The following is a 25309-nucleotide window of genomic DNA, read 5'->3' on the forward strand; positions in this document are numbered from 1 at the left end:
GAAACTGTATGACAGTATCTGGAAAAAGTATTGCACTGGACAGTGTATTATACACTATGGGTAGAATTTCTAAGACTGCTTAGTGGAGACTATGGCCTTTTAAGGAATCAGGTGTTGCTGTGATTGCCTCGCACGCTGTACCTCGCACACTGTACCTCGCACACTCAATGCTGGTGTAGATTTCTGGTACAATAAATGCTAGCTCACTGGTGTATATATATATATATATTGTGATAAATAAGGTGTGAGGTTAGGTCATGTCCCTTTTACACAAAGCCATGCCCACTAAAAAAAACCAGAGGGCTTGCGCAAATATCTGCAACTTTTATACTCCTTAGCACAGGAGTAGCGACTTAAAGGGGTACTCCACTGACCAGAGTTTGGAACATTTAGTTCCGAACGCTGTGTGCGTGCTGAGGGTATCGGCCCCTCGTGACATCATGCCCCGCTACTCAATGCACCTCTATGGGAGGGGGCATGGCGGCACGTCTATAGGAGAGGGTATTGAGGGAGGGGGCACTGAGGAGCGGGGTGTGACCTTCCGAGCCCTGCCAGTGGAATACCCCTTTAATAAATCTCCCCCTATGCATCTGAGCAATGTATGGGACTAATTGGCCATTGCAGGTACTACACTATATGGCAATAAATGAACAGGACAGAGCAAAGCAGCTTTTATTACACAGATTACTGTTACATTACACATTCTGGATATACAATACTAGAACAACATGTTATGAAACTTTGTAAACCACACTAAACTGCATGTTGCGTATTATTCGTATATATGGGCTCCATTCCTCACTTTTACCATGGTTTCATAATTTTTGGTGTCTTTGAATCATCAGTATATTATTTCTCTGGTCCAGGGGTGTCAGGTGACCTCACTGATCAGTAATGAATTTTTGGTCTAAATGAACAGCTATCATATTGGTCTTGTATTTTTAATAAAAGGAAATTAAGGTTGTATTTTAGGTTGTCTTTTATTCTGTTATAGCTCGATGTATATGTTGGTATAGTCCCCTATAAAAAAGAGGGACCACAGCAGTATGTCCTAAAGCCAATCAGACAGCTCTAAATTTTGAATGCTGTTAATTGAAAGGTGTCCCTTTCCCTATTCCACTAAAAAGATATTCAGAAACTGTACAATATTATCAGGGCAATGTATGGCGTTCTGGGCAGTATACACTATGTAATATACACTGAGAACCTGGATAATGTATAAGACTAACAGGACACTGTATGTACTACACTGCATAGAGTAAATGTGTGAGTGTTGTGTGTATCACTTATCAAGTTATGTCAACTTTTGGGTACTTTGTCAATACAATCAAATATGCATATTGAATCAAGGATGAATCTGAAAGTGTGCCGGACATACTTGCTGCTTATTCTCTTGGAAACCTGGGAGATTTGCAGAAATACGTTGTCTGCTTATACATGCACATTCATTCTACCCTTATATTATGTCTTTGTATGCAGTGTGTCCCCTGCTAGCTGTTAGAGTAGTGCATGAAAGCAAACGTAATAAAAATTACACAGTGGAGTGATTTTAACTCCGTTACCACAGTGCACAAAAGAGTAAAAAAAGAAAAAGAAAAACTAATTTAACTGTGCAACATCTGTACATTAGCAAATGCAAATAATACAGAATAAAGTGTATTCAGTCTCCGCCAGATAAAAGGTCTTGGGAAAAAAAGTGTTGGTCATAGCGAGCAAGCATTTACTTATGCCTTCTGAGATCAATATCTACAAGACAGATAGAAACTGTTAATTTGCTAAAGCTAGGACCACAGTTTTCCTTTGCAGTCATGGCACTTGTACCTACTATCTTTAGTGCGGCAAATAATGATACTTATGTCAATAAAAGTAAAAAATGACAAAAGACAGCATATAAACAAATCAATTGTTGGCAAGATAATGTCTGTCTGTGTAATACATTTACCGCTGTTAAAAGTCACACTGTCATCTGTTTATCTTGGTGTCAATAGGATTAAATTAAAATTTCACATACCTTCAACAGCCTTCCTTCCACACTTTTGACAGGGTCACGGCAAATAATGCTGACCAAATACTGGTACAATGTAAATAACGGCAGAACCTGGAAATAGACAGAATTTATTTGAGGTGGGAATATAACACGCTACCTAGTTAAGCGTGCATTCACACCACGCTTTGGGGATACAGCAACTGGTGGAAGAATATCCCTGCCAGTCCAGCACCACACCCCATTAATTTGAATGAGCCAGACGGAGTCAGATAGATTTTTGGACCGTATCTGCCACGGTTTTTAGTCCGGAAATAAAACTGATGTGTTCACTATGTGAACACAGGCCTAGCCTTAATAATGTTATGGCTGTGTTTGGAAAAGCTGGGTGATCCCATCTTTTCCACAACTCAGAAGTTGCTGTGGTAGGAGCAATGAAGATATCAGGATAACTTTATTGATATTGATGTAAGAAGATGTATATGTGACAACATTCTAAAAGTAAAGGGCCATTTCAACAACCAATGTGGTTTTCTAACATATTCAGTATCTGGGATGTACTGGAAATCACTAATTTAAATACATAGACAATGTACAGCTGTTATTCCGTACTTTAGGTGTTATTATATACAGTATATCACGTAGATGAGTAGACTTTTTAGGTTTTTGTAAATATTTTATGACATCTTTTCATGTGACAATGCTGAAGAAATAAGGCTTCAAAACAGAAAGTGAAGTGCTGGCACTGCTCTCCCTCTATGCTCTCCCTTGAATGGTCTATGTCCACACTCTAGCTAGCAGCGTATCTTCATGTGGTGGTGCTCATGTACTATAGTAGTAACGAGGTGAATACAAATCCATATATTAGAGAAGAAAGTACACGCAACTCACCACGTTGTAGTAACTTCGTGTTTATTACTGGGACATGCAGGTAAAGCGGCTCCACGCCACACCGGGATGCCGAACACTAGTGCGTTAACCGATGACAGCTGTTTCTTACAGCTGAAGAAATAACACTCTGCTACAATGTAAAGTAGTGAGAGCATAGCCTGTATAACATTGTTTAACCCCTTGCCTCAAATGGATGTTCATTAACGTCTATTTGCGGCTCCCGAGGCATGACGCACGCTCAGCAGGTGAGCGTGCATCATAACAGGTGGGTCGCGCTTGCTATAAGCAACTAGGACGCAAGGCTTATGCCGGACATCCCCAATCGGGCTGATGCCCGACATTAACCCTTTAGACACGGCGATAAAACTTGATCGCCGTGTCTAAAACGAAAGTTAATAAAGCCGGTAAGCTCAGCGGTGCTGTTCGGGACCACCGTGGTGAAATCACGGCATCCCTAAAAGCTTTTAGGATGCGAGGAGGGTCCCTAACTGCCTCCTGCGCGTCCGATCGCTGAATGACTGCTCCGTGCCTGAGATACAGGCAGGAGCAGGCAAGCGGCGATACCACTGATCAGTGTTATGCTATTGCATAACAGTGATCAGTGTATTCAATCAGTGTGTGTGCAATGTTATAGCCCCCTATGGGAGCTATAACATTGTAAAAAAATAAATAAATAAATAAAGATCATTTAACCCCTCCCATAATAAAAGTTTGAATCAACCCCCCCTTTCCAATTCCTCCCCCCCCCCAAAAAAAAAAACACTGTGCAAATAAAAATAAAAATATGTGGTATCACCACGTGTGTAAATAACCGAACTATAAAAATATATAATTAATTAAACTGCACAGGGAGGCAATGGAAGCCCTAAGCAATCTAAGAGACAGGGAAGGTGCCGAGGACCAGGTAAGGCCTCGGGCTTCCCTAGCAACCCATAGCCCCCCCTCCCCACGATTACATCGTGAGGGGGCTATGGGACCCCTAGACACCAGGGAATAGCGGCATTTAATGTTTAAAAGCTGTGATCTGTATAGATCACGATATTTAAACAGTTAAATTACAGACATCGGAGAAATCTCCAATGTCCGTCATTACCAGCAGTTGTCAGCTGCTGATAGCAGCGGACATCTCCCCATCAATCAACTGGTGTCAGAAAGTTAAACAGATTGGTAAATTAATTCTATTTAAAAATCTTAACCCTTCCAGTACTTATCAGCAGCTGTATGTTCCAGAGGAAGTTCTTTTCTTTTTGAATTTCCTTTCTGTCTGACCACAGTGCTCCCTGCCGACACCTCTGTCTGTCTCATTAACTGTAAAGAGCAGGAGCCAATACCCATAGCAAACCTATCCTGCTCCAGACAGTTCCTAAAATGGACAGAGGTGTCAGCACAGAGCACTGTGGTCAGACAGAAAGGAAATTCAAAAAGAAAATAACTTCCTGTGGAACATATAGCAGCTGATAAGTACTGGAATTTTAAATATAAGTAATTTACAAATCTGTCTAGCTTTCTGGCCTCAGTTGATTTAAAAAAAAAATTATAATAATGTTTTCCAGAGGAGTACCCCTTTAAGCCAGTGCTGAAAAATAATGGTGGACACTCAAAATATTGACACTTTGGACCCAATTTGGATATTTACACTTGGGGGTGTACTCATTTTTGCTGCCAAGGTTTTAGACATTAATGGCTGTGTGTTGAGAGGGGGCAGCAACATTAAACACTGTTTTACAGCCTGTGCACTATTTTACATTGTTGCAGAGTTCCATTTCCAGTTTTTACATAAAAAAAAGATATAATAAAATATTTAAAACATTTCTAAGGGTGTACTTACTTTATATATATATTCTACCTACTTGATGTTTCATTATTATGTTTTGCACTGCAGCTTATTACTTCGGTGCTTTTATTCCAAAAATAACAAATCACCATGTAAGCCAAATACAAATGGGTGGAATAAAATGAGCATTTTTTTCTTTGAAGAGTTATAAAAGGCAACTTGCTTCAGACAAAAATAAATTCAAAAATAAAAAGGCATAATAAACATTCAGGTATATAAAAATAATGATTTACTTTTTAAACGGGCACTAACCATAAGATTCTGAGCAACAGAATGCAGTTCTGATATAAGAAAACCTAGACTGGAAACAACAGTTATGACATCTGCTCTGTGCCGATCAGAAAACAGGTCAATCCCTGGAATAAGTTCAGTTATTTCACATCCTTCTCCAATCTCATATAATGCATAATCAAGATCTTCATCTGGATGTGGCAGGGACACGCGGAACAAGGACTAAAAAGGAAACCAGAAACCATATATTATGTCATTTGCTTTCAAATAACTTATTACTTGTCACAGAAATTCATAAAAAACAAATGTGTTTCTTACCTTAAAAAGTAAAGCTGAAAGCAAGCAGCAATCTGTTCTCTTTCTCACATCTGAAGTCAAGATATAACTTTAAAAAAAAAAACATAGAAAACAGGAAAGTTATACAACAATAACACTTTGAGGAGATTTATAAAAACTAACACAAATGGCAAACAAGGCAGTTGTCGGCAATGAAATTACCGTATAAATTATCTAAGCTGATGCAAACATGACTGCTTGAGTTGAGCAAACTTACAGTAAATTGGCTCGTAGTGAACCTTGTGGCTCGGCCGTTGATTACTTTAGTCTGCATAAATTAGTTCAGTTTTCCAAGAGCTCCAGTTGCCTGGGAAAGGTGGGTACAGTCCTAGGAGACCTAAGACTGTCATCCCAGACTTTTCAAGGCAACCTGAGCCCTTGGAAAGATGAACTAATTTATGCAGACTGAAGTACCGTATTTTTCGTCCTATAGGACGCTCCGGCGTATAAGACGCACCCAATTTTTAGGGGCAAAATCTAAAAAAATAAAGATTTTGAACCCAATAGTGGTCTTCAACCTGCGGACCTCCAGATGTTGCAAAACTACAACTCCCAGCATGCCCGGACAGCCGTTGCAACATCTGGAGGTCCGCAGATTGAAGACCACTGCAGGAGGAGGTAATACTCACGTGTCCCCGCCGCTCCAGACCCGTCACCAATGCCCTGGATGTCGCTCCATCGCTGTCGCCTTGTCCCCGTCGCTCTGGAACGTCTCTGCTGCCGGCCGGGTATCCTCGCTCTCCGTCGCCGCCATCACGTCGTTACGCACGCCGACGCACGTACGCGACGACGTGATGACGAGGAAGGAGAGCGCCGGCCATACAGAGGATCCCTGAACGGAGAAGACACCGAGGAGGCAGGTAAGGTCCCTCCCGGTGTCCTGTAAGCACTAACACGGCTATTCAGTCGGGCTGTTTGGGACCGCCGTGGTGAAATCGCGGCGGTCCCGAACAGCCCGACTGAACAGCCGGGTTAGTGTCACTTTCCTTTCAGACGCGGCTGTCAGCTTTGATCGCCGCGTCTGAAGGGTTAATACAGGGCATCACTGCGATCGGTGATGTCCTGCATTAGCCACGGGTCCCGGCCGTTGATGGTCCCAGGGACCGCCACGATAGGTGTGTATTCGCCGTATAAGACGCACCGACTTTTTCCCCCCAGTTTTGGGGAAGAAAAAGTGCATCTTATACGGCGAAAAATACGGTAATCACAGGCTGAGTCACGAGGTTCACTACGAGCCAATTTATTGTACAGTCGCTCTACTCTAATGACTGATGTCATCTGGCCCATTACCAGTGTTTATATGCTGGATGAATTTTTAGTTCCTTACACTATTGATTGATTTACTTATATTATAAGTAGCAAGCAGAAAGCACAGAGTAGCAACCACTTTAAATAGCTTGAGATAATGCTCATCATTTGACTTGCAAAACATTATAGGGGGAATTTAGAATTATGTTTGGAAGGTCTTTTTTATTTAAGACAAAAAAAAAAAACAACCACAACAACAATAATAATAAAAACCCCATTATGTTTTGACGCATTTGAAATAGAGAAATAGGTAAGGTATTGGTAAGGCACTCTGTTTTTTGGATTGGTTTGTGCATTTGTTATGAATTTACTGCGCAACTTAATTTAATGCGCAACCCCAACCCACAATTGTCTGGGCAGAGCAATTATTGGATACTGCGCCACATTTACCAAATGCCGTGCACCAACTTGCCAAAATCAACACAGGAAAACAAGCTAACAAAAGAGGCATACCACAACCACTTTTGATAAATCCCCTATGGGTGCCTGTAGAATTAGATGCCTTAGCCACATTAATGGTCAGTAGGATACCTACCTTTATTCAAACATTATAAACTAGTAATATATGGTAAATGTTCTTCTTTTTATGTCAAACAGTGCACATAATGTCATCAAACAAAATTTGTTGAGCACTTCTGATCAGTGCAAGTGGCTCCGGAAAGTTAAACAGATTTGTAAATTACTTCTATTAAAAAATCTTAATCCTTCCAATAGTTATTAGCTTCTGAAGTTTTCTGTCTAACTGCTCAATGATGATGTCATGTCCCGGGAGCTGTGCATGATGGGAGAATATCCCCATAGGAGCTGGACAGCTCCCAGGACGTGAGTCATCAGAAAGCAGTTAGACAGAAAACAGCAACTCAACTTAAGAAGCTAATAACTATTGGAAGGATTAAGATTTTTTAATAGAAGTAATTTACAAATCTGTTTAACTTTCCGGAGCCAGTTGATATATATAAAAAAGTTTTGGCCTGGAATACCCCTTTAATAGAGATTGGTTGTCTGTACTCGATCATCATCTCCTGGCCACAGGAGAGAACATATACATTTACTAAGAGTGTAGGGTTTTTACTAATGGGAAATGTTGTTTCAGACTTGCAGGATTCCTCTCTATTTACTATGGGGAAAAGTTGGGAACATTTTCTGACCAGCTTTTTCTAGGTGAAAATTTCCAGCCATTTACCCACAGGATTTTCTGTGAATTCAATAGTAAATAGGTCAGGTTGTGAAACCATGCCCCTTTTGGGACAGGCACGTTCCCCTTTGCGACAGGCCACACCCCCTTTTAGGCTTTTCACAGTGTAATGTCGGCTTTGTCGGATATTCCTGGCGCATAATGTATCACACTGGCGAAGACTGGTGCAGAAATGTCGCAGACATTCTCTGCACCAAAATAACACGACAAAAACTGGTTGCTTTAAGCTTAGTAAATGAGGTCCTGTATCTTGCTCTGAAGGACCCAAATGATTTGTATAGGAATGCTGTAAGGCCATGTGCACATGACAGATTTGAATGTTGGCATTCAAAATCTGAGGACATACCATTGAATTTCTGACAGGGATGTTCACTCTGTATGCCATGGATTTAGCCCTGGTTTTGGACACAGATTAACCCCTATCCAATGGAGATAATTTCCCCCTTTCTACTCGACACAATAACCACAAGGAAACTGTGTGACATGAAACTTATTTTTTTCTGCACATGGATTTGTATATCTGTGCTGTAAAACAAAGCTCTGAAGCAGAATTAATGCTGATTTTACTGAAACCCTTATGAAATCCTGTCCTATTAACATGCCCCTATGCTTCATTTCCTCTATGGTCGTGCTGTAGGGAATTTGAATCAGTGTTTGCAATACAAGCAGTCAGATCAATTCCTCAATTTCTAAAACTGCCATTGCAATAGAAATCGGGAGTCTGACTAGATGCTATGTGAAGCAATGCCACAGGTATATAAGCAGTGTGGTCACTGATACAGCAGAAGTAGGAGTCTACAGTAAGCATGGGGGGGGGGGCTGAGAGGTAACAGCACACCAGCATATAGCAGGATATTTTATTAATATTAGGTTAGATGGTTTTGCAAGTGGCATCTGCAATAGATTGTTGTAAACAATGGTAGCAGAGGCCTTTCCAATCTGAAGTAGAAAGATCAACATAAAATGCCATTAACAAAAACAGTGACAAGTTATACAGAATCAGAGTGAGCTCATATGAGGTTTGTAATGCAATGACATAGCTTCACTTTGAATATATAAGCATTTAAGCTGAACAAGTTAAATAGATAATGAATGACCAAACAATTAATGCAATTATGTTCTCCATCCTAATGATCCCATAAAAGTGACCATAATAATAATACATTTAGAGAATTTCCTATTACAACATAAATGGCTTCTATAAAGGGTTAAATAAGTAGTGTTTATGTGGCTACAATATGGGTATTCATGCATTAAACAAGAATGCAAAAATATATATGCTGCTAAGGAAAAGTTTTTCCTTCCTAAATTGTAACGTTTTATTTCCTCACTATGTACCAGGAGAAGCTTTTATTGCTCCCCCTGGGCACTAAACATTACGTGATAAATAAAAATAAATCAGGAAGTTTTTTTCTTTAATACTTACCGAGACATTTTAGCAGCAATGACGGCAGCCAGCAAACAACCCCAAATTCCCGCTCGGGAGAGAAATTTCTCACTGTAATCTTTAGATCTTCCATTGCTTATGCTGTCTGGGGAGCTATCAAGCTCTTGCCATGAATTAAGAGCATCAGACATGTTGAGCGTTTCATCAAGGGCCTGACACCAGCATTTGAAAGCAGCTCTGCAACACATAAAATGCAAAAAAAATATGACACTATGGGGGAGATTTAGTGCACACATAGCCAAATAAAATGCTTAACCTCTTTACTTCTAAAGATCAAGTAATGTGTACACTAAGGAATATGAATATAGTAAGTTATGTGGATGTTCTCCAGATGCTTTATTATCGTTATCAGTAAAAAGTATCATTTGTTCCAAAAGTATTTCCAGATTTCCACACCTCATGTGTGCACCAGAGACAAATGATCATAGTATACTAATGGTGAAATGTAAAGAATAGGATAGAATAAAGTTGGGTGATACCTACTGTGCGACCTGTAATAAGAACTGTAATGGGTATCACCTAGCTTTCCCTAAAAAATATAAGTGACTAAATAGATTTGTTCAGAACTGAACAAAAGAGGACAGTGATAAGGGATCACACTTACTTTGTTTTTTGTTTTTTTTCTTGTAGGAAATTATACTTAAGTATTTAATAAAATGACATTATGTATAGTTGTGATCTTACAGTCTAGTAGGACTTAGGTCATTATCATGAAGGGCACCAAGTCAGGGTTATGAAAAGGGGTCAGTAGGAAAGGCACCGGCCTAGGGATTCACTAAACCTTACATATGGGGAGGTGCAAACTAACCATATCGGCTGTCATTTTCCTGCAGTCCCTAAGCCCAGTGTTGGGTTTCTGGTTATAATTGTAGAAGGCGTCTCCAATGAGACCTTTCCATGAGCCATAAGAAAGTTCATATTAGTTAGAAAGCAGTGCCTGTTTATAAGCCACAGCATGGAACTGTGTGACAGTCTCCTGTTTAAACTAATAGGCATCAATTCAGACGAAAGAGATGGGAAGGCAGGACTACAGAATCGGCACTGTGAGTACAGGAAGAGCTGCTTTACAGGCAGCATCATTTTCTTCTTGCAGGCTGTCTCTTTTAGCACACTGGGGGAAAACAACCTGAAACTGAGTAAATGATAGCCTCAGAAATGTGTTCTCGCAAAATGCTTCACCCAAGAAATCCTCATATCAAAATGCAGAAAGGGGAGTTGCCTGCTGTGGGCTCCCCTGCATGTTTCTGTACCTTGCAAGTAACTGAGAAAAACAAAGTGGAGGAACCTAACTAACACACCTGAAGCAAAGACATGGGCATATGTAGATAGAAATCCATAGTATTCATCGATTCACTGGAAAAGCTGCGGTGGTGCAAGGAAGTCCATAGAATCAAATAATGCAATACAGAACGAAAGGAAATAAAGTGCAGCAACTCCCCACAGTGTATGAATCACCGTCTTGATGCCGCCATGGATCACCGGGATCATGCGGGAAGCTCAGAGGCTACGAACCAGTAGGTTTCGTGCAATAGTACTTCTTCTGGCCTCATGGAGATGCTGGACTTTATTTCCTTTCCTTCTTTATAGCAATGTTTCTGTATCTTGCCATACATCTCCATAGTTTATCCCATACTCCCAAACATCTCTTTCCTTTACCGGGACCATAAACAAATAAATTCATGCTAATCCAAACAGATTATGCCACTAGGGGGAGCTAGTTACATCTATGACAGCTGTATAAGTATGATTGCAATGTGATCCCTCAAGTGAAAAATGTGTAGTTACAACAAAAATAAAACCAAAAATACAAAGAAGAAAAAAATAGAACAGTCTAAGGCTGGGTTCACACTACGTTTTCTCCCATACGGGAGCGCATACGGCAGGGGGGAGCTAAAACCTTGCTCTACCGTATGCCTTCGTATGCGCTCCCGTATGTCATTCATTTCAATGAGCCGGCCGGAGTGAAACGCTCGGTCCGGTCGGCTCATTTTTGCGCCGTATGCGCTTTTACAACCGGACCTAAAACTGTGGTCAACCACGGTTTGAGGTCCGGTTGTAAAAGCGCATACGGCGCAAAAATGAGCCGACCGGACCGAACGTTTCACTCCGGCCGGCTCATTGAAATGAATGACATACGGGAGCGCATACGAAGGCATACGGGAGCGCAAGGTTTTAGCTCCCCCCTGCCGTATGCGCTCCCGTATGGGAGAAAACGTAGTGTGAACCCAGCCTAACAAAGTTAATAGATATAAAAACAGAAGTTGGAGTTTAGAGGACATTGGTAGAATACACAAGAAACTAACAATTTTAGTAGAGGTGAATAGTTTTAATTTCCCAAAAAAAAACATAAGGTGTTTTACTAGTTGGTAAATGTTTGCCCAGCTCTCCATTTAGGATGGAAACATACCACAAATGGGGCTGGGCAACGCCGTTCAGCAGTATTTGCATTTTTAAACTAGTGTACACAGGGCCTTGTGTACATGCAGTGATAAATATTAACAGGAGAGCTAAAGCTGGAGGACTGCTCAGCAGTCTGCAGCATTCACAGATGTTAATGTTACATATTTAGCACCACTACCATCTTCTTTTACCATTATTCCCGATACAGAATCTACACATGCATCTGTATGCACAGGCAGTACATCTACATCTGCACATTTGCTGTCACTTAGGTACATCTGCACATCCCCTAGGTAAATTAGAATATAGTTATGATGCCATACTTTATGTGCACTGCATAGATGTGTATAGAGAAATATGGTGACCTGATGACCTTGAAACTATGAAATTATGGATCACAAATTTTTATTTTCAATCTGACAGCAACTCTGCACAGAAGAAACAGTTGAAAGATATGCACCAATAAGAGGTCTTCAAAATAAACGTAATAAATCTCTTAAATAACCCTGCTAGATGCGGTAAATGGCAATGACAGCCGCTACTGTAAGCATTAGATAAATATGACAGCCGCGATGGAAAACATCTTTGTTGATAAATATCATAAGCAAAGCAGATGATCAGCTTATAGAGGAAAAATGAATTGTCATTGCAAAGGAAAATACTTTTGGCAGAGTCTCATTTTGGTCAGCAAAGGTTGGAATATGTAGATGTTCTTAAGCAAATAAGCATTGTTAGCCTGGTATGATGCAGAGAGGATTTCAGCACAGTGCAGTGGTATGTTTGGCCCCCTATTCTCTTTAACATAAATAAAATGTTTTATCTGCCAGAATGAACACCCCAGATTTTCAGTTATCACCCCTGTTATATATAACATTGACCCTTTTTTTTTTTTTTTTTTTTTAATAGTTGCTTTAAGTGTACATTGAATAGAAAAACACTTCATTAAGCCATTTTTTCAATGTTATTAAAAAGTTAGACCATAGTCAAAGACATATATACCATACAGACCACCTACACATTAACATCAGCAATAGATAAATATTTTCAACATTTGGCTCATAGTAAACCCTGTTGTTAATCACGTTATGTTCACAATAAGTTTTTGGTAATTTTAAGTCATTTGTAGGTCTACAGCAAAAATGATAGTTAACAAAATCTTTTTGGGGTGTTTACATGCCAAAATAAGGACATATTTTGGCACATAAGCGGCTGAAAAGAAGTTCCTGGCCCTTCATGTCCATAACAATTATGGATGTAAAGTGAATATCTTTAAAATGACCAATTTTGAGCCATAAGATGGCAATATAGCCTAATTCTTCCCTAAAGCACCTGTGCACACAGCCATACTATAGATATACGGGTATGTGTACAAATCCCTAATACTGCTACGAACCCATACTGTACCTCCATGTAAATACAATTTTATATGGAGGCTTTTCTTATAGAATCTGTGAGGGGAAAAAAATGTATGTCATATTACTAAAGTAGTGTTCTCTTTAAGCATTGCTTTCCTGGCAAAATATGGTGCCTCATAGAGGTATCATACAATAGCATAAGGAGTGACTATGGCCCTCGTTTACTAAGAGTTTCGGGATTTTACTAGGGTGAAATGTTGTTTCCAACTTGCAGGATTCCACTTTATTTACTATGGGGAAATTTTTCTGACCAGCTTTTTCTAGGTAGACATTTCCAGCCATTTATTTAGAGGTTTTTCTGTGAATTCAATAGTAAATAGGTCGGGTTTTGAAACCATGCCCATATTTGGACCAACCACACCCGTGTGAGACAGACCACGCCCATATTCTGACCAACCCCGCCCCTGTGAGACAGACCACACCCCTTGTCTTGCTTTTCAGAATGCAATGTCGGGTTGGTCAGATTTTCCTGGAGCAGACATGTCGCAGACACAATATGCCAAAATAACTTTTAATAACCCGACAAAAACTGGTTGGTGTTAGCTTAGTAAATGAGGCCCTATGGTTACATAATACAGCATGAGACAATGATCCATATAATACAGCTATGGATTTTAACCCCTCAACGACAAAGGACGTAAATTTACGTCCTGTTGCTATGGTACTTAGTGCACCAGGACTTATATTTATGTCCTGTACATGACCGCGAGCATCGTAGCGATGATCGGATCATGCGCAACTGGTCCCAGCTGCTGATCGCAGCCAGGGACCCGCCGGTAATGGCCGACATGCGTGATCGTGCGGATGTGTGCCATTAACCCCTCAGATGCTGTGATCAATACAGATCATGGCATCTGCGGTAGTGCGGTCAGAAATATGGATGATTGGATCACCCGCAGCGCTGCCGCAGCGATCCGATCATCCAGAATGGCACACGGAGGTCCCCTCACCTGCCCTCTGCCGCCTTCCACAGGTCTTCTGCTCTGGTCTGAGATCGAGCAGACCAGAGCAGAAGATGACCGATAACACTGATCAGTGCTATGCCCTATGCATAGCACTGAACAGTATTAGCAATTAAGTGATTGCTTTAAATAGTCCCCTATGGGGACTATTAAAGTGTAAAAAAATCAATAAATAAATGAATAAAAAGTACAAAAAAATTTAAAAAATCCCCTCCCCAACAAAAATGTAAAATGTCCTTTTTTCCCATTTTACCCCCATAAAGTGTAAAAAATTTTTTTTTTTTAAATGAATACACATATTTGGTATCGCCAAGTGCGTAAATTTCTGAACTATTAAAATATAATGTTATTGATCCCATACAGTGCACGGCGTGAATGTAAAAAAAAAAAAAAAATGCAACATAGCTACTTTTTTGTCACATTTTATAAAATTTTATATATTTTTTAAAATTAATAAAAGTTTTATATACACAAATGTGGTATCAATAAAAAGTACAGATTACGGTGCATAAAATGAGCCCTCATACCGCCGCTTATACGGAAAAATGAAAAAGTTACAGGTCGTCAAAATAGAAGGATTTTAAACATACTAATTTGGTTAAAAAGTTTGCGATTTTTTTTAAGCGCAACAATTAAAGAAAAGTACGTAATCATGGGTAACATTTTAATCGTATTGACCCACAGAATAAAAACTCGTTATTTTTTTACCATAAATTGCACGGCGTGAAAACGAAACCTTCCAAAAATTTGCTAAATTGCAGTTTTCTTTTTAATTTCCTCTCACAAATAGTATTTTTTGGGTTGTGCCATACATTTTATGGTAAAATGAGTGATGTAATTAAGCAGGACAACTGGTTGAGCAAAAAACAAGCCCTTATACTAGTCTGTGGATGAAAATATAAAAGAATTACGATTTTTCGAAGAAGAGGAGGAAAAAACGAAAATGCTAAAATAAAATTGCCATGGTCCTTAAGGTCAAAATGGGCTTGGTCCTTAAGGGTTAAGAAGCATATATAAAAAGGTGTCCCCGACAGTATTAAGCAAAAAAATAAATAATTAAATAAATAAATTTAATTTTTTTTTTTTTTTTTTTACTATTTGGGGGGCATTTATCATTGTGGGTGTAAGTAAAGCATTTCTCTACACCTTTTTTGTGTGCTGGTAATGTGTAGGAGCACCAAATATATTAAATGGTAACAGAGGTTTTGATAAATTTTGTGCAGGTCGCATTTTCTGAAATTTCTCTATTTACATACAACAAAAAGCTAAGCTAAGTCTGGGCTGGTGTAGTTTTACAGACTTTTCAGTGGCTTTGCGCCTTTTCACTAAAAGGCGCAGTTCATAAAAGCCTTCCATATCATGTGTATTGCCAAAATCAGTGGATTGCAACTCAAAATCAGCAGAAATGTGTAAACCAAAAGGAGCGCAAATAAACCCTGCTTGCTCCTTTTTTGAGCCTTTTCTAGACACAAAAAACATGATGATAAATGAAAAAATGGTAAATGTCGTCCTACATATATATATATATATATATATATATATATATATATATATATATATATATATATATATATATATAGATATTTATTTATTTTTTTTCCCCCTAAATCATTATTTGCCCCCATATCTTTATTTTATATGGCGATATATGAGGTTTATTATATTTTATACAGTGGTCCCTCAACTAACAATGGCCTCAACATACAATAGTTCCAACATACAATGGTCTTTTCTGGACCATTGTAACTTGAAACCAGACTCAACATACAATGCTACAGACAGTCCAGATCTGTCAAACATGTCAATGGCTGAAAGAACTGACCAATCAGAATGGGTATTCACTGGTAAAACACCTGTATTACTGAAGTGCATGCACTGACTGGCTGTCTGGTAGCGCCCCCCTACAGTACAGGGAGGTACTACATGTTCTGTTCTACTCTTTACCTGTGCCATAGTTAGCTGCTCCTTTGGACACTAAGTGAGGCTCCATTTTACTTTAAAGTTTACTTTACAGACCCTGAAGAAGCTCCCGTCCTCCACATTGACAGTGATGTACAGCTTCCAGCAGGTCTTTCTTAATTTTATATGTAAGGTCTTGCTTTATCTGTATTAGTTATCTGCTTATTTTTCTTTAATCCTCACTTTTTCCTATTTTTGGATGACATTTTGGTGGCTACAGAACCAATTACCAGGTTTCCATAGAGTTATGGTCTCAATATACAATGGTTTCAACATACAATGGTCGTCCTGGAACCAATTAATATTGTAACTTGAGGGATCACTGTATATATATATTGTCAAAGAGCTGCAGGACCATCTAGATTATATCAGTGCATACTGTGATGCAATGCAGAAAATACACCCCTTATCCGATGCTGGTTTGGTTCAAAATGTTTTCATTTAATACATGAGATTTGTGTTTCTGAGTTTGAACAAATGCATTCACTGACTGCAAGCAGATATCTTGAAATAGGTGAGAATTAAAATAAAGCTTATTAGGAAGTTTCATAACATTTAATTGCATATTGATAAGGAATTATGTACGTAAAAACTTCTTTACACCAGTACTCAGCTGCTGAGATTAGAAAGATGATAGTAAGAGGTGTATTTGAAACCTCCTATTAGTTCATCAATTTCTTGTTTAAAGGGTTAGTCCAGTGCTGAAAAACGTATCCCCTATACTAAGGATAGGGGATATGTTTCAGATTGCAGGGGGTCCAACCGCTGGGGGACCCCCCCCCCCCCCCAATCTCCTTTAAGGGGCCCTGGCTCGCTGGCCAGATAGCAGGTGTCGGCCACTGCACGAAGCGACACGCCCCCTCAATACATCACTATGGCAGAGCCGGAGATTTCGAAGGCAGCGCTCCGGCTCTGCCATAGATTGTATTGAGGGGGCGTGTCAGCCGCCGCTTCGTGCGGTGGTCAACACGCCCCATTACCTGACAAATGGATTCTCTACCTTTTAAAGTGTTTAGTTCTTTTGCTTCTAATTTACAATATCTACAGACATAAAGATGGAGCAGGTCGGAATTTGTAACTTAACTGCTCCTTTTGTGCATTTTGAAACTCACTGCCTCAGTATGAAAAATTGTATATCGTGTGGACTCATCTCTACTGCTTCAACAAGCTCAGGATTTTACATTTGTATACATTTTAACTTTACCAACATACTGCACCAGCCAATGGAGTAAATGGTTCACACCATTTATTCTACAAACCTATTCTCGCTAGTCAAATGTATATGTTGGAAAGTCAATGAACTAATAACTAAAAATAATTATGTAAAATGAAGAAAAATGTTATTTATATATATATATATATATATATATATATATATATATATATATACACACACACACACACACACACACAATAACTGCAAGGGCAATAGCATTCTTCTTTGCAAAAGCTTGAAGTTAATATATTTATGTAATTTACACACAAAAAAAACAGACAACTCTACATATTGGAGCCTGTGCCTTATTTCATGCTTGCAATAATATGTAGGTATATTATTATATTTTTATTACTATTTTTAAGGCTCAGACTGGCCCATTGGAGAGCTGGAGAATACCCCAATGGGCCCCTGAGCCAATAAGTGTGCCTACCTCCCTTTTAATTAGTCAAATCGCCCCACCAGTGCTGCCACTAAATGCACTTCTGATTATAAACTTACAGTATTATCAGATAACTTTCTCCAAACTAAAGTTTTGTGCTATTCTATATCACTACCTGTTTCAAAAGAAGAGGGGAGATCTCCAAAAGTCAATGTGGTTTCATCTAAAATATCTATTTTTCTTCACTTACTAAAGTGCTGCCCCCCTCAACACAGCTGCCCTAGGAACAGGTCCACAGGTGCCCAATGGCACATACAGACAGCCAACTTGTGCCAACTAGATTTGTGTCTTTTAATGCAACTAGAATTTAAAGGGGAACTCCGGTGGAAACAAGTGGAAAACAAATGTTTTCAAATTAACTGGTGCCATAAAGTTAAACCGATTTGTAAATTACTTCTATTTAAAAATCTGAAGCCTTCCAGTACTTATCAGCTGCTGTATACTCCAGAGAAAATTGTGAAGTTCTTTCCAGTCTGACAACATTGCTCTGTGCTGACACCTCTGTCCATGTCAGGAACTGTCCAGATTAGAAGCAAATCCCCATAGCAAACCTATGCTCTCTGGACAGTTCCTGACACGGACAGAGGTGTCAGCAGAGAGCACTGTTCTCAGACTGGAAAGAATTTCACAAATTTCTCTGAAGTCTATCTGTAGTATACAGCAGCTGATAAGTACTGGAAGGGTTAAGATTTTTTTGATAGAAGTCATTTACAAATCTGTTTAACTTTATGGCACCAGTTGATTTGAAAACAATGTTTTCCACCGGAGTACCCTTTAAGGACTAGAGCTTAGATATCTCATTAAAGAGTATCTGTCAGCACATTTTCCTGCTAAGAACTGCAGACACCATTGGATAGCTGATAAGGCATGAATGTATACTGTACCTTTCCTGCAGCCGATGGTAGTTGCAAAATTTATAAAATTGTGTTTTTAATTTTCAATCAAGTGCCAAGAAGGCGGGGTGAGCTGCTTAACTGCCACAGCCTTGGATGCCACATTGCTTCCACTCACCTTCCAGCCTCTCCTTGATTAACATACATAGCCCTGTATATCAGTCATTCAAGAATGGGCTGGCAGGTGTAGATGAGTGAAGAGGCATACTAACTGAGGTACTTGAGCAGCTCAGCCCCACAGGGCCGGACTGGCCTACTGGGATTCCGGGAAAATTCCAGGTAGGCCGCTCACCCTGGGGCCGGCAGTGGCCGGCCTCTGCTCAGTCACCTGACCCGTTCTTGTAGATTGGAGTGCAACCAGGTCGCCGATGCACACTAGCATACATTAATATGGTGTTCATCAAAATGTGCAACTTTTTAAAATGATGAAAACATTCCTACCAATGTGCCAGATCTTTACTTACAGAAAATACAGATAAGTACTAAAATTTCTTATTTGTTAATTAAAATGTCCCTATACTGTTATTCTTGGTTGCAGAGAGACACAAAAGCATGCTCGGCTCAGTAATATAGCACATAAGAATGCCATTTTGAGACATGCTAAAGGGGTTTGCACACTTATTTATCACCTATCCACAGAATAGATGATAAATGCTGTTAGTGCATCAACACCTTAAAGATTAAATTTATTTTGTCAAAACTACACTATACTGTAGTATATGGGACTGTTCCTATCTGATACTGTGCTCAACAAAGGCAGCATAACATAGGTGAAACAGCAGGGCTGTTTTTCTGTTAATGACCAGGCCAATTTTTTTGTTTTTTTTCTCCTCCCTTTTTAAAATTCATAACTCTTTTAGTTTTTCACCTATAAGAGCTTGTTTTATGCTGGACAAATTTCACTTCGTAAGGACATCATTCATCTGATCACAAAATTTATGGCAACGCAAAATAGAAAAAAAAGTATTGTGGGATGAAATAAAAAAAATTGTGCAAATTTGGTAGGGATTCATTTCTACGCAGTATATTTTACAGTAACCAATTTATACAGATTTTGTTTTATTTTACTAGTAATTATAACTTTTTCAAAAAAAACTGTATGTTTGAAATTGTCCTTTTTGACCCCCATAACTTTTCCCCCCCGTATACTAGGTTATATGGGGGGCTCATTTTTTGCACCGTGATCTGTAGTTTTTATCAGTACTATGATACGTCATTGTGCGTCATGTACGTCATGGTGCGTTAAGTACCACGTCACCATGACGCACATTTACGTCCATTGTCGTTAAGGGGTTAAAGGGGTACATCGGTAAAAAAAAAATTTTATTTTTATTTCAATCAACTGGTGCCAGAAAGTTGAACAGATTTGTAAATTATCAGTACAGTAGAGAATTAGAAAAACATCGGCACTCACCAGTCTTCTCTTTAAAAGCTTCTTTATTGATACATACTCACAACATGAAATGCAGTAAGGGAGAGGGATCCGTGCAGGGGGGGTAAGTAGTAGGCAACAGACTCTGTTTCACTCGTTACACGAGCTTCATCCGGCCAGATCTACCTGGAATTCTGTGCTGCTTCTTATACAGGTGCAGCACAGAATTCCAGGTGGATATGGCCGGATGAAGCTCGTGTAACGAGTGAAACAGAGTCTGTTGCCTACTACTTACCCCCCTTGCACGGATCCCTCTCCCTTACTGCATTTCATATTGTGAGTATGTATCAATAAAGAAGCTTTTAAAGAGAAGACTGGTGAGTGCCGATGTTTTTCTAATTCTCTACTGTACTGAAGATTTGAACTTTGCTACTACGTCAGAGCACCACCACATCTCTATTGGTTTGTCCTAGTCGTACGCCCGTCTAGCAGTCCAGCTCAGCCAGTAGGAGCAGTGCCGAATATCACAGCTTCGCTTTGCCTTGAGATTTGTAAATTACTTCTATTAAAAAATCTTATTCCTTCCTGTACTTATTAGCTGCTGAATACTACAGTGGAAATTATTTTTCGTTTGAAACACAGAGCTGTCTGCTGACATCATGAGCACAGTGCTCTCTGCTGACATCTCTGTCCCTTTTAGGAACTGTCCAGAGTAAAAGGAAATCCCCATAGCAAACATATGCTGTTCTGGACAGTTCCTAAAATGGACAGAGATGTTAGCAGAGAGCACTGTGCTCATGATGTCAGCAGACAGCTGTGTGTTTCAAAAAGAAAATAATTTCCGCTGTAGTATTCAGTAGCTAATAAGTACAAGAAGGATTAAGATTTTTTAATAGAAGTAATTTACAAATCTGTTTAACTTTCTGGCACCAGTTGATTTAAAAAAAAAAAAAAAAAAAAAGTTTTTCACCGGAGTACCCCTTTAACCTGTTAAGGACCCATGACGTAACGTTACGTCATGAGTCTGCTCCCGATCTATAACGCGGGACCACGACGTGGCGCGGCGTCATAGCGGGTCGGGCCCGGCCTCTAACAACGGCCGGGACCCGTGGCTAATAGCGCGAGGCATTGATCGCGGTGCCGCGCGCTATTAACCCTTTAGATGCGGCGTTCAAAGTTGAACGCCGCGTCTAAAGTGAAAGTGAAAGCATGCCGGTTAGCTCAGGGAGCTGTTCGGGATAGCCGTGGCGAAATCGCGGTATCCCGAACAGCTTACAAGACAGCTGGAGGATCCCTACCTGCCTTCTCGCTGTCCGATCGCCGAATGACTGCTCATTACGAAATTAGAAATTTTCCTTTTTAATAAATTTGCAAAAATGTATAAAATTCTATTTTCCCATTCCTATTATGACATATTGAGTGCAGAATGATGGGGGAAACCTTTTCTTATTTTAGCACAAGGCTGCAACATAACAAAATGTAAAAAAAGTAAAAGGGTCTGAAAACCTTGCAAATGCAGTGTAAAATAAAAAAAATAGTAATGACTATAAAATGACACAGCAGTATAAAACATAAAAAGTTATGTATTGCAGTAGGGATTATTTTAATATTCAAAATGAATACAATAAAATATGCTACAAATACTAACAGTGGGCATATTGTATCTTTATTGCAAACCTGTGAGATAAATCTACTCCTGTCTAGAATATCAATGAGCTCCTGAACTTTTGTAAGTGAAGTCAAAGCTTCAGATGGTGTCTTATTATTCCTTAAGTGGCACAATTTAGGAGTTAAGATTTTTATTCTCATTCCAACTACTTGTCTTTTAGCTGGCAGAGTGGCCACATTAGCTTATCAAGAAAGAGTTCCTGAAGACAAAACATGTACTGCATTATCTGCATAATTTTGTTAAGGGCATGTATTATGAATAGGAGTATGAAAAAAAACAGTTTTCTCAGGGGGGCCAAAAAGGAAATAGCCACCTCTCTGAGCCACCTCCCTAATTTTATAAAGATAACTCACCAATGGTGAGGAGAAGCAACAGTACTATAATTAAAGGCAATGGACATCTTTGAAAAGCATTTTATATTCTTGTACCTTTTGTGTTGTAAAAAAAAACATTTTTTCCTCTTTATCTAAAAAAATTATTACTACAATTCCCCCCTGAAAACTGCCTTATGTGTGCATTCCTCACTTTCTCCAGTCTGTGAGCTGTCCTCTCCCTCCCCTGTCCATTCTTTGAGCTGCCTTATGACTCATCCTCTCTCCCTGCTGTTATATTTTGAAAGTTGCTTAATTTTGTATTCAGGAAACAGGTCAACAATAAAGAAATAAAATCAGTGCAAAGGTGTCCAATGCCTTTATTGTGAACCTGTTGTTTCAGGTAACTGTTCAGGACAAGTTCCTGCTCCCATATAAATGAAGAGAGCATGTGCCGTCTGCAACACACGCTTCTCACTGAGCGGCAGGTCCCACCCCGGAGATTGTGGGAGGTCCCAGTGGTTGGAGCCCCCGCAATTGTGGATACTGTGGATGGGGATAAGTTAATTTTTGCCAAAGTTCTCCTTTAAGAGTAAATGTTTTTAACAATACCTAAAACTAATAATTCAAATTATCTCAAGCCTTATTAGTATATAATAAACTTTACCTTTTATTTCCTGCGTAGAGGTGAAGATTGCCTAGTTCATGAAGAGCCTGAGCTTTAAGGCCTTGTTGTCTGTCTGAATGAAGGATTTCTATTTTATAATAAATAAAAAAAAAAGGGAATCAGACTTTAAGGCCCTTAAACTGACATATAATCAGCAGGTATGAATTTACAATGAATTACAGCAAAAGCTTAGTTATAGCATACTGTTACATAATATATGATTACATTCTACCCCATGTATCTATACAGTCATAACTAAATATCATGCTGTTTGATGTATTGTCAGCAAATAAAACCCACATGTAGGGAATGGGGAGATAACAAATATTCTTAACCCCTTAAGGACTCAGCCCATTTGGGCCTTAAGGACGCAGACAATTAAATTTTTACGTTTTCGTTTTTTCCTCCTCGCCTTCAAAAAAATCATAACTCTTTTATATTTACATCCACAGACTAGTATGATGGCTTGTTTTTAGCACGGCCAGTTGTCCGTTGTAATACCATCACTCACTTTACCATAAAATGTATGGCGCAACCAAAAAAATACTATTTGTGTGGGGAAATTAAAAAGAAAACCGCAATTTTGCTAATTTTTGGAAGGCTTCGTTTTCACGCTGTACAATTTACGGTAAAAATTACATATGTTCTTTATTTCTTGGTTCAATACGATTAAAATGATACCCATAATAACACACTTTTCTATTACTGTTGTGCTTTAAAAAAATTGCAAACTTTTTAACCAAATTAGTACGTTTAAAATCCCCCTATTTAGAAGACCTATAACTTTTCATTTTTCCGTATAAGCGGCGGTATGAGGGCTCATTTTTTGCGCCGCGATCTGTACTTTTTATTGATACCATATTTGCTTATATAAAATTTTAATCCATTTTTTTAAATTTTTTTGGGGAATAAAATGTTATCAAAAAGCAGCTATTTTGGACTTTTTTTTTTTTTTTTTACGTTCACCATACGGTATCATTAACATTTTATTTTAATAGTTCAGATAGTTACGCACCCGGCAACACCAAATATGTATATAAAATATTTTTTTTTACACTTTTTGGGGGTGAAATAGGGAAAATGGGACAATTTACGTTTTTATTGGGCGAGGGGGTTTCTCCCATTTTTTTAACTTTATTTTGTAACTTTTTTTACTTTTATTTTTACACTTTAATAGTCCCCATAGGGGACTATTTAAAGCAATTATTCGATTGCTAATACTGTTCAGTGCTATGTATAGGACATAGCACTGATCAGTGTTATCGGTCATCTTCTGCTCTGGTCTGCGGGAAGGCAGATCAGAGCAGAAGACGCCGGGAAGGCAGCGGAGGCAGGTGAGGGGACCTCCGGCTGCCATGCTGGATGATCGGATCGCCGCGGCAGCGCTGCGGACGATCCGATCATCGATTTTAGTGATCGCGATGCTGCAGATGCCGTGATCTGTATTGATCACAGCATCTGAGGGGTTAATGGCGGACATCGGTTGGGTTCGCGGATGTCGGCCATTACCGGCGGGTCCCTGGCTGCGATCAGCAGCAGAGACCTGCCGCGCATGATCCGGGCATCGCTCCGATGCTCGCGGTTATGCTTAGGATGTAAAGGTACGTCCTGGTGCGTTAAGTACCAGCTCACCAAGACGTACATTAACGTCCGGCGTCGTTAAGGGGTTAAAGGAAATCTGTCACCTGCATTAACCTGTCGGTACCTACAGGTAGTGGAGGGGACACTGATAACAGCGGTACTAGCCTTGTCCTGGTCCGTGGCGGGGATCTCCTGTAATGTTCTCTGTTAGCTCCAGCTCTGGGCACCAGATTGGGGCACGGGCGAAGCTTAATGACATCACCACTGCTATTTCCAGGACCCGGGACACAGCATAGAGCAGCAGCGGCTTGGGGCATGGGCGTAGCTTAGTGATGTCACCATTGCTGCTCTCTGCTGGGTCCAGAGTCTTGGGAACCGCAGCGGTGATGTCATTAAGCTCCGCCCGTGCCCCAAGCTGGTGCCCGGAGCTGGAGCTAACGGAGATTACAGGAGATGCTTGCAAAAGACCGAGATAGGGTAAGTACCGACAGGTAAGTACAGCTGACACTGGTGACAGATTTCCTTTAATGTAAACAGAAAAATAGACTAAAAAGACATGTCTGTTAATGTATACTACCAATGAGCTTATAAACTTTAATGGGCACACATATGCCAAAAGGTGTCCTTTTGCCATAAATTTGGCCAGATTACATGAAACCAGCAAGCTCAGCTGTATTGAATGGCAAAAGCAACTACCTCTTTCAGAACAACTAAATGTCATTAAATAATGGCATTCATTAGAAGACTTATGTACTAAGGCCTCTGCTTAATGACTTATGTATGACTAAGGCCTCTGCGTAAGGCCGAAACGCATCACCTGTACCCTGTTTCCTTGTGATGTTCCATATGGCATGTGAATAAATCACTATATTCCTCGAGTCTCTGCGCTGGACCTTCGCTTCTTTTCATTAGAAGACTTATGTACGATAACTTTATAGCCAAATGTAAACTCTGAACACAGTGTGAATTTAGCATGCCTGGACAATAGGGTTGCAATTTGCAGGAACATATATGTAATAATTGTATGTAGCAAAAACAGATAAATAAAATCATAATAATTACAAGACATGCTGAATTGCATTTCATTTTCATATTACGTATTTACATATTTACATGTTCCCTGTTGTTATTCCACTATGTATTTTTCTATAGGACCTTTCATTATTATGTTAACCTACTATTTTGTCTGTCTTGAA

General features: G+C 39.5%; 1 protein-coding gene across 1 annotated transcript in view; it reads right to left on the reverse strand.

Annotated features, from left to right (window-relative positions):
* CFAP54 (cilia and flagella associated protein 54) overlaps nt 1–25309 on the reverse strand; it is a 395393-nt gene that overhangs the window by 112087 nt on the left and 257997 nt on the right. The window contains exons 43-47 of the mRNA XM_056574483.1: nt 22533–22620; nt 9206–9403; nt 5259–5325; nt 4962–5162; nt 2012–2098 (exon numbers count right to left, since the gene is read on the reverse strand). Coding sequence (XP_056430458.1) covers nt 2012–2098; nt 4962–5162; nt 5259–5325; nt 9206–9403; nt 22533–22620 — 641 coding nt within the window. The remainder of the gene's footprint in view (nt 1–2011; nt 2099–4961; nt 5163–5258; nt 5326–9205; nt 9404–22532; nt 22621–25309) is intronic.

This window comes from Hyla sarda, chromosome 4 (genome assembly GCF_029499605.1).
Source record: "Hyla sarda isolate aHylSar1 chromosome 4, aHylSar1.hap1, whole genome shotgun sequence".
In the NCBI taxonomy this organism is placed as follows: Eukaryota; Metazoa; Chordata; class Amphibia; order Anura; family Hylidae; genus Hyla; species Hyla sarda.